The sequence below is a fragment of the Mizuhopecten yessoensis genome, unplaced genomic scaffold (assembly GCF_002113885.1).
Source record: "Mizuhopecten yessoensis strain PY_sf001 unplaced genomic scaffold, ASM211388v2 scaffold5971, whole genome shotgun sequence".
In the NCBI taxonomy this organism is placed as follows: domain Eukaryota; kingdom Metazoa; phylum Mollusca; class Bivalvia; order Pectinida; family Pectinidae; genus Mizuhopecten; species Mizuhopecten yessoensis.
This window is the reverse complement of record NW_018406315.1, coordinates 83029-94677: the sequence shown is the minus strand read 5'-3', so window position 1 is coordinate 94677 and position 11649 is coordinate 83029. Positions and strand designations below refer to the sequence as shown.

General features: G+C 37.6%; 1 protein-coding gene across 1 annotated transcript in view; it reads right to left on the bottom strand.

Moving 5' to 3' along the window:
- LOC110451365 (cleavage and polyadenylation specificity factor subunit 3-like) overlaps positions 1-11649 on the bottom strand; it is a 33016-nt gene that overhangs the window by 7746 nt on the left and 13621 nt on the right. The window contains 8 exon segments of the mRNA XM_021499334.1: positions 1494-1581; positions 3378-3571; positions 3776-3884; positions 4409-4561; positions 5168-5314; positions 6867-7025; positions 9229-9404; positions 10448-10598. Coding sequence (XP_021355009.1) covers positions 1494-1581; positions 3378-3571; positions 3776-3884; positions 4409-4561; positions 5168-5314; positions 6867-7025; positions 9229-9404; positions 10448-10598 — 1177 coding nt within the window.

Sequence of the window (11649 nt, the reverse complement as noted above, 5' to 3'; positions counted from 1 at the left end):
TTTACAAGTGAATGTTTACATATGTTGTGAAGTTTACAACTGGATGTTTATATATGTTGTGAGGTTTACATCTGAATGTTTACATATGTTGTTAAGTTTACAACTAAATGTTTACATATGTTGTGAAGTTTACAACTGGATGTTTACATATGTTGTGAGGTTTACAACAAAATGTTCACATATGTTGTTAAGTTTACAACTAAATGTTTACATATGTTGTGAAGTTTACAAGTGAATATTTACATATGTTGTTAAGTTTACAAGTGAATGTTTACATATGTTGTGAACTTTACAACTTATTGTTTACATATGTTGTGAAGTTTACAACAAAATGTTCACATATGTTGTTAAGTTTACAACTAAATGTTTACACATGTTGTGAGGTTTACAACTAAATGTTTATATATGTTGTGAAGTTTACAACTGAATGTTTACATATGTTATGAGGTTTACAACTAAATGTTTACATATGTTGTGAACTTTACAACTTATTGTTCACATATGTTGTTAAGTTTACAACTAAATGTTTACACATGTTGTGAAGTTTACAAGTGAATATTTATATATGTTGTGAGGTTTACAACAAAATGTTCACATATGTTGTGAAGTTTACAACTGAATATTTACATATGTTGTGAGGTTTACAACTGAATGTTTACATATGTTATGAGGTTTACAACTAAATGTTTACATATGATGTGAGGTTTACAACTAAATGTTTACATATGTTGTGAAGTTTATAAGTGAATATTTACATATGTTGTGAAGTTTACAAGTGAATATTTATATATGTTGTGAGGTTTACAACAAAATGTTCACATATGGTGTTAAGTTTACAACTAAATGTTTACACATGTTGTGAAGTTTACAAGTGAATATTTACAGATGTTGTTAAGTTTACAAGTGAATGTTTACATATGTTGTGAACTTTACAACTTATTGTTCACATATGTTGTTAAGTTTACAACTAAATGTTTACACATGTTGTGAAGTTTACAAGTGAATATTTATATATGTTGTGAGGTTTACAACAAAATGTTCACATATGATGTTAAGTTTACAACTAAATGTTTACACATGTTGTGAAGTTTACAAGTGAATATTTACGTATATTGTGAGGTTTACAACTGAATATTTACATATGTTGTGAGGTTTACAACTAAATGTTCACATATGTTGTGAAGTTTACAACTGGATGTTTACATATGTTTTGAAGTTTACAACTGGATGTTTACATATGTTGTGAAGTTTACAAGTGACTATTTACATATGTTGTTAAGTTTACAAGTGAATATTTACATATGTTGTGAAGTTTACAACTGAATATTTACATATGTTGTTAAGTTTACAAGTGCATGTTTATATATGTTGTGAAGTTTACAACTGAATGTTTACATATGTTGTGAGGTTTACAACTAAATGTTTACATATGTTGTGAAGTTTACAGCCTTACTATACTCATCCATCACCACAGAAGAATTTTGTATACTCACACTTATGTGGCATTGGGTCCGTCTCTGCTCGGAGTACGACAGTAACAACAGCATCAGCATACATGTCTGTCACTGGGTTAGCAACCCACTACAACACATAACATTACTGCAATGATCCTTCACTCCGATACTTTAATCAGATAACGAATTTATCAATAAAGTTTCAGAACTTATTTAATTCACCACCTTATTAAATTTAATGAGACTTAAAAATGTAACGTTTTTTGAAAAAAGGTTCTATAAATGGTCATCATCACCCTGACCTTTGGTATCTGAAGTTTGAATCATTTAAGATATTTTTGTATACCTTTTTATAAATTTTGTTCTAAATTTGTAATGAAACGAAGTTGTTACCACCATGACAGTGAATTGGGAGGGGACACAAGGTGATAGGACAAAGGATGGTATGGACACGGTAAACAATAAATATTCCCCCGTAAAACAGAGAGGGACATACTGTAACAATATAATGAATCATTAGTTATTTTCACATGATTAATAACAAGAGGCCCATGGGCCTTAACAGTCACCTGAGTCTACAGTTTTTTTTTTTTTTTGTTGAAATATGTACCAATTTGAGTAAAAAATAGTATAATGTTAACTTAACTTTGTCAGGACCATGAGCTGATCATTCCTAGACCAATTTTAAGTGAGATCGGCCTATTAGAATTTAGTAGCAAAATAGCGGCCATGGCAGCCAAATTGTATTTCTGATTAACCCGAAAAATAACAAACCTTTGTCAGGACCATGAGCTGATCATTCCTACAAAGTTTCAGTTCAATCGGCCTAGCAGAACTTGACTTTAAGTTTGAAATAGTTTTTCAAAATGGCGGCCGTGGCGGCCATATTGGATTTCTGATCGACCCGAAAAATAACAACACTTTGTCAGGACCATGAGGCGATCATTCCTACCAACTTTCAGTTCAATCGGTCCAGCAGAACTTGACTTTAAGTTTGAAATAGGTTTTCAAAATGGCGGCCGTGGCGGCCATATTGGATTTCTGATCGACCCGAAAAATAACAACACTTTGTCAGGACCATGAGGCGATCATTCCTACCAACTTTCAGTTCAATCGGTCCAGCAGAACTTGACTTTAAGTTTGAAATAGGTTTTCAAAATGGCGGCCGTGGCGGCCATATTGGATTTCTGATCGACCCGAAAAATAACAACACTTTGTCAGGACCATGAGGCGATCATTCCTACCAACTTTCAGTTCAATCGGCCCAGCAGAACTTGACTTTAAGTTTGAAATGTAAAATGTTAACGGACGACGGACGACGGACGACGACGGACGAAAACGGATAGCAATAGGTCACTTGAGCTAAAGCTCAGGTGACCTAAAAATACACATCAAAGTCAGATGAATGGAAACAAAAAATATCCTATAATACAAAACTGAATTTATTTCAAAAATGTAAAATAAAATTCTTTACAAAGATAAAAGTGGCTCGTTAAAAGTGATGTCAAAATATCTCTGAACTAATGATAAATGGATACATGTTATTTATGTGTAGGAAATCTTTAGCTCCTTTCTATGGACAAACTTTCAAAAACATACAAAGGACCATAACTCTTTGTATAGTGGGGCACACAACCTAGTTTTAGTACTCTGCCATCCCGAGAGTAACTTGAATACATAGTTTGTATGGGGCACATGACCTACACTAGTACACCCCACTCTGCCATACCAAGAGGTACTTGCATACAAAATTTGTATGTGGCAGAGAACTTGAGAAAGGTCTTGAACAAAGAGATCCATGGGTGACAGTCGCAGTGCAAACCTATAACCCCCCTGGAAGTACTGGTGGGAGACTAATAGGTACGATTTGGGTGAAGTATAATAATGACATTAAATTTCATTACAGATGTAAAGAAAGGTTACCTCAACAACAGCCATCTTTGGTTCCACCAGTACAGTGACGACCTTGAAAATCTTTAAGGCGGGTTTGTCGTTGGCCATGTACTGTTCCACGTCTCCAGACAACTGATTGAGGTAGTACCGCAGCAAGTTGATGGTCCCAGTGTATGCTATACTCAATCTCTGTGTCACTGTGGCCATCGCCAGGTCGGTGTAGCCTACATATACAGCAGATCTCAATAAATATCAGGCAGAAACAGGAAACGTGATGGTGGTGATCAAGGCAATAAGATAGTTATATCACTTCAATCTTATAATGAACAGATAAAGATTTAATTGTAGTTCCATCCTCCACCCAGTTGTGATCACTGCTAATGGAGACTTTCACCATAGGTTATATCTAACAGTGACATTGTACTAACTTGACAGATCACTTGGATGCATGATGTGGTAGTTAAAGTTTCGTTTCACTAGAATCCCCGTCACCTTCTGGTCCTTGCTAGGTTTTTCTGCGGCCAACTTTCCGACAACCTGTACAAACACACAAAAATCTATGAATTGAACCAAATACCTTACTAGCACATTTGAAATTCGTGAGCAGTGACTTCATAAACTGACATCTATATAAATGGTGGGATGCAAAATCCTGTGACCTCTTATCGCTTCATGTAAACCATAGACCAATAATTTGAAAATGATGGTTCTACGACTTTTGCTGATCATGACCTTCATTATGATATTGTACTTCCATTTCTTCCTTAAATATTTCTAAAGCAATGTCGCCTTGTTAATGGCCCTGAACAGCACATTTGTTTGTTAACAACAAGTTATAGTGTTTGGTTGTACACTTAATGTAACCATGTGGTCAGTGAGAGGTGTCTGTGAACATTTGACCAACACACTTTATCATATGCATTAGGTGCTATGGCAAAATTTGCACTTGTCTGGTACCCTTCAATGTGATATTGATAAATGGCTGTCTGGATAGCAAATGGTGGATTAATAAGATTTATAAATTACAATTTAAATTTCTCCTGCGGTGACTAGATAAATACCTTGGCCATCTTCTCCCCCCGGAAGTGGAGGGTAACAGGGACTGTATTACGTGGATTGTGAACCTGCATCTGGTACTCCGTGTCATCCTCGTACTCTCGGATCAGTGCAGCCTTTAAACGTGACATCTCATTCTGTTCTCCATGGACAAGTATCTGAATACATATGGAAACCTTACATATGTGTTTAAAGTACAATTTGAAAGACAAAGATCAAGGAAATTGTATGGGAAATTTTAACAAACATTTACTAACTCCATTATATTACAGGGGTGTAGTAAAGGTCTAAGCACTTGCCTGAGCTAAAATTCAACACTCTTTTCTTGCAGGCACAGTCAAGGACCATGACTTTAGCCTGACCTTGCTGGCGAGTTGACACTACACAATGTTTACACTGAATATCTGTTTTGATATTATTTATATTTGACTTGATATTATTTATATTTGACTTGGACACAGGGAAACACTATCGCTGGTACTGGTTGGAGCAGAGTTGTGACAGGGACAAACCCAGTGCTCTGACATCAACATCTGGGGAGTGCTGACAACAACTTTCAAGGTCTTCATGAACGGTTTGCCAGGCTATATTTCTAATTGTTTCATTTAAAAGTAGATGAACAATGCTACTGACTTAAACAGAAATGCTCCTGATGACCTTGACTTGGGCCAGGCCTTTCTGGTGGCATGACAATACACCATAATGTAGACTGTAAACATCTTGGTAAATCTGTACTTGTTCTCCTATCCCAGTGTGTAACTCACCACATGTGGCGGTTTGAGTGCCCGCAGGAACTCGCTGGTCTGTTGGTAGTCTGTATGAGCTGAGAAGGATATGTAATCTACTGAACACTTCATTGGTAACTTCTGCCCTGCCATCGTCACGATCTCATCAGGCTCCGATAAAATGTGCTACAATCAGGCAAAAACATTTTGTCAACATATATCAGTAACTGTAATCAAATCTTACGAATATCAAGAAAGACTTCACTGTATAGTAGTAATATTAAACCAGATTTTTCTCTGTTAAATATAACTGTCTGGTTAGTTATCCAAGACCAACCACTATTGGTCAGTTTCCTTTTCTTTTATCTTACATAATTTGTAACGTCATCAAAAAAGTTGAAAACTATTTTTCAAAACGTTTTCTAGCCAGTACCCTTGATGTATTCTAGTACCCTTGTATACAAACTAGTTTTGTCACAGAAGGCACGTTATCTTGATCAGTTTTACGTTCTTACACTTACCTTCAGTGATACAGCTGTTACGTTTACCTGTCTGTTCACTTTACCAGTACATATCTTAAGACAGATATCCTCCACACAGTAACCTAAAATAATCAGCCGTTACGTTTGTGTCTGTACACTTGTACTTACCTTAGCCAGATTATCCTCTACACAGTTACCTGTGAAAATACACCTGTACTTACCTTAGCCAGATTACCCTTCACACATGTGATATACAGTCATTATGTTTGTCTGTCTGTACACCTGTACTTACCTTAGCCAGAGTACCCTCCACACAGTTACCTGTGATATACAGTCATTATGTTTGTCTGTCTTTACACCTGTACTTACCTTAGCCAGAGTACCCTCCACACAGTTACCTGTGATATACAGTCATTATGTTTGTCTGTCTGTTCACCTGTACTTACCTTAGCAAGAGTACCCTCTACACAGATACCTGTGATAATACACCTGTACTTACCTTAGCCAGATTACCCTTCACACGTGTGATATACAGTCATTATGTTTGTCTGTCTGTACGCCTGTACTTACCTTAGCCAGAGTACCCTCCACACAGATACCTGTGATAATACACCTGTACATACCTTAGCCAGATTACCCTCCAGACCAGTGATATAGTCATTATGTTTGTCTGTCTGTACATCTGTACCCCCTACACAGTTACCTGTGATAATACACCTGTACTTACCTTAGCCAGATTACCCTTCACACGTGTGATATACAGTCATTATGTTTGTCTGTCTGTACATCTGTACCCCCTACACAGTTACCTGTGATAATACACCTGTACTTACCTTAGCCAGATTACCCTCCAGACCTGTGATATACAGTCATTATGTTTGTCCGTCTGTACACCTGTACTTACCTTAGCCAGAGTACCCTCCACACAGTTACCTGTGATAATACACCTGTACATACCTTAGCCAGATTACCCTCCAGACCAGTGATATAGTCATTATGTTTGTCTGTCTGTACATCTGTACTTACCTTAGCCAGAGTACCCTCTACACAGTTACCTGTGATAATACACCTGTACTTACCTTAGCCAGATTACCCTTCAGACCTGTGATATACAGTCATTATGTTTGTCTGTCTGTACATCTGTACCCCCTACACAGTTACCTGTGATAATACACCTGTACTTACCTTAGCCAGATTACCCTCCAGACCTGTGATATACAGTCATTATGTTTGTCCGTCTGTACACCTGTACTTACCTTAGCCAGAGTACCCTCCACACAGTAGCCAGCGATAATACAGCCGTTACGTTTATCTGTACACCAGTTCTCAAACAGTTCCCGCGAAAGTCCACTCTGCATCATACCAGGACTGGCCAGCACTACAGACGGACCAATGTCCTCAAAATGCTCCATGCTCTGGAAGGGAGAAGGGAGTATAAATAGGAGAATGTGGGAGCATGGTTGTCACTCCACGGTTTGTTGTTGTGCAGTGTTACATTGGGGGAGGTATATATCACCACACTCCACGGTTTGTTGCTGTGTAGTGTTACATTGGGGGAGGTATATATCATCACACTCCACGGTTTGTTGCTGTGTAGTGTTACATTGGGGGAGGTATATATCATCACACTCCACGGTTTGTTGCTGTGTAGTGTTACATTGGGGGAGGTATATATCATCACACTCCACGGTTTGTTGCTGTGTAGTGTTACATTGGGGGAGGTATATATCATCACACTCCACGGTTTGTTGCTGTGTAGTGTTACATTGGGGGAGGTATATATCATCACACTCCACGGTTTGTTGCTGTGTAGTGTTACATTGGGGGAGGTATATATCATCACACTCCACGGTTTGTTGCTGTGTAGTGTTACATTGGGGGAGGTATATATCATCACACTCCACGGTTTGTTGCTGTGTAGTGTTACATTGGGGGAGGTATATATCATCACACTCCACGGTTTGTTGCTGTGTAGTGTTACATTGGGGGAGGTATATATCATCACACTCCACGGTTTGTTGCTGTGTAGTGTTACATTGGGGGAGGTATATATCATCACACTCCACGGTTTGTTGCTGTGTAGTGTTACATTGGGGGAGGTATATATCATCACACTCCACGGTTTGTTGCTGTGTAGTGTTACATTGGGGGAGGTATATATCATCACACTCCACGGTTTGTTGCTGTGTAGTGTTACATTGGGGGAGGTATATATCATCACACTCCACGGTTTGTTGCTGTGTAGTGTTACATTGGGGGAGGTATATATCATCACACTCCACGGTTTGTTGCTGTGTAGTGTTACATTGGGGGAGGTATATATCATCACACTCCACGGTTTGTTGCTGTGTAGTGTTACATTGGGGGAGGTATATATCATCACACTCCACGGTTTGTTGCTGTGTAGTGTTACATTGGGGGAGGTATATATCATCACACTCCACGGTTTGTTGCTGTGTAGTGTTACATTGGGGGAGGTATATATCATCACACTCCACGGTTTGTTGCTGTGTAGTGTTACATTGGGGGAGGTATATATCATCACACTCCACGGTTTGTTGCTGTGTAGTGTTACATTGGGGGAGGTATATATCATCACACTCCACGGTTTGTTGCTGTGTAGTGTTACATTGGGGGAGGTATATATCATCACACTCCACGGTTTGTTGCTGTGTAGTGTTACATTGGGGGAGGTATATATCATCACACTCCACGGTTTGTTGCTGTGTAGTGTTACATTGGGGGAGGTATATATCATCACACTCCACGGTTTGTTGCTGTGTAGTGTTACATTGGGGGAGGTATATATCATCACACTCCACGGTTTGTTGCTGTGTAGTGTTACATTGGGGGAGGTATATATCATCACACTCCACGGTTTGTTGCTGTGTAGTGTTACATTGGGGGAGGTATATATCATCACACTCCACGGTTTGTTGCTGTGTAGTGTTACATTGGGGGAGGTATATATCATCACACTCCACGGTTTGTTGCTGTGTAGTGTTACATTGGGGGAGGTATATACCATCACACTCCACGGTTTGTTGTTGTGTAGTGTTACATTGGGGGAGGTATATATCATCACACTCCACGGTTTGTTGTTGTGTAGTGTTACATTGGGGGAGGTGTATACCATCACACTCCACGGTTTGTTGTTGTGTAGTGTTACATTGGGGGAGGTATATATTATCAGAAGTTGTCAACCTCTCCTCATGATTCAGTTGTTGGCACTTCCACTCTAGCTATAACTGTCAACAGTAATATCACTGACAAATTTAACACAAAACATAGTGTAAGTGGGTTATGTTACACAAATACACATTTCTGGACATTTTGTTCACATTATGGAGTGTCTTTATTTTGTCATTACATGGTCATTTTGAATCATAATTTCTTAATAACTGAATCAGGGACAATGTTATTTTGATTTAAGTGAATCAGGGATTGTGTTACCTTTGAAGTAACTGAATCATAGATTATGTCACATATCACGAGCTGTGGAAGTCCCGAATATTAAATAACACAACTTGAGGAAAACGTTTTCTCCATCGCAGTGATTAAGAAATATGTATCTTGAAATAAGTCAGAATTGATTTTCTACATTTTAATAGATCCTACCTTGAGATTAGATATGTGTTTGAAGACAAATGGGTTGCTGATGGTGATTTGTCGACGGATTTTTTCGTTCATGGCGTTGATGTATGTCTGGTAAACACTCATACATTTCTTGGCGAGGGACGAGGCATAGTAAATAGGGATGTCGTGTAGCTCTGGGTGATTACTCCAGTACTCATCTGAAACATTTTCTGTCTGTCAATCTCTGCTGACCCATAGGGTTTCTGATTACATTACAACTACAACATCACCTTTAGTCAACTATTTCTATCTCTAAATATACAGTTAACTTTTTTTAGGTTAAATATAGTTAACTTTTTCTATCTATAAATATACAGTTAACTTTTTCTCTCCCTAAATATACAGTTAACTATTCCTATCTCTAAATATACGGTTAACTGTTTCTATCTCTAAATATACAATTTACTATTTCTATCTCTAAATATACGGTTAACTCTTTCTATCTCTAAATATACAGTTAACTTTTTTTAGGTTAAATATAGTTAACTTTTTCTATCTATAAATATACAGTTCACTATTTCTATCTCTAAATATACAGTTCACTATTTCTATCTCTAAATATACAGTTTACTATTTCTATCTCTAAATATACAGTTCACTATTTCTATCTCTAAATATACGGTTAACTGTTTCTATCTCTAAATATACAGTTCACTATTTCTATCTCTAAATATACAGTTAACTATTTCTATCTCTAAATATACAAGTAAAATCTAAGACTTGACACCAACTTTTGAAGAGAAAAATATTGGCATTTGGAATCATGAGTTCAGAAGATTGTCAGTCTCAATTAAAGTAGCTTCACTAAAAACTTCCACATCAGATTTTGAAGCCTCCATCAAATGACAATGACAAATCATTGACACTTGTGCCAGTGCCCTATAACTTGACATTGACAAACCATTGACACTTGTGCCAGTGCCCTATAACTTGACAACCATTGACACTTGTGCCAGTGCCCTATAATTTGACATTGACAAACCATTGCCCTATAACTTGACAATGACAAACCATTGACACTTGTGCCAGTGCCCTATAACTTGACAATGACAAATCATTGACACTTGTGCCAGTGCCCTATAACTTGACATTGATTTTCATGCAAAAAATAATAAGAAACCAAAATTCAATGGCTTCCTACAAAACAAATTTGTCAAAATTTCAGATGGTTGTATTTCTGATAACTTTAGTATGACATTACCTAGAATGAGCAGCAACTCCTGGGCTCGACCCAACGCAAACACAGGGATGAGACATCTACCTCCCCTGCTTACAATATCATGGACCAGTCCTGTAAACCTTGCCTCCCTGTCCTCCCTCTTTTCGTGAATGTGTGTTCCATATGTGGATTCCTGTTACAATCAATCATCAAAATTGTTTTTACATACAGTAGAATTAATGAAGACTGGCGGTCGATTTCTTCATATTGTTTTATCAGAACTGCAGCATAAAGATCCCTTTTTTGGAAAGCTACAAATAGAATGAAATATTAGGATCACGGTCACACACTGAAAGTGGGTGCATGCAGCACATTTATCTTGCATGTCACACAAGATAGCAAATATGAAGTCTTATAAGTCAAAATGATATCCAACATACATGTTCTTCTGAACCTACTGCTGTTTAAAAGAAACAAGAGGCCCATGGGCCTTAACGGTCACCTGAGTCTATAGTATTTATTTTTGTTGTTGAAATATGTACCAATTTGAGTAAAAAATAGTATAATGTTAACTTAACTTTGTCAGGACCATGAGCTGATCATTCCTAGACCAATTTTAAGTGAGATCGGCCTATTAGAACTTAGTAGCAAAATAGCGGCCATGGCAGCCAAATTGTATTTCTGATTGACCCGAAAAATAACAACACTTTGTCAGGACCATGATTCGATCATTCCTACAAAGTTTCAGTTCAATCGGCCAAGTAGATCTTTACTTTAAGTTTGAAATAGTTTACCAAAATGGCAGCTGTGGTGGCCATATTGGATTTCTGATCGACCTGAAAAATAACAACACTTTGTCAGGACCATGAGTCAATCATTCCTACAAAGTTTCAGTTCAATCGGCCTAGCAGAACTTGACTTTAAGTTTGAAATATGTTTTCAAAATGGTGGCCGTGGCGGCCATATTGGATTTATGATTGACCTGAAAAATAACAACACTTTGTCAGGACCATGAGTCGATCATTCCTACAAACTTTAAGTTCAATCGGTCCAGCAGAACTTGACTTTAAGTTTGAAATAGGTTTTCAAAATGGCGGCCGTGGTGGCCATATTGGATTTCTGATCGACCCAAAAAATAACAACACTTTGTCAGGACCATGAGGCGATCATTCCTACCAACTTTCAGTTCAATCGGTCCAGCAGAACTTGACTTTAAGTTTGAAATAGGTTTTCAAAATGGTGGC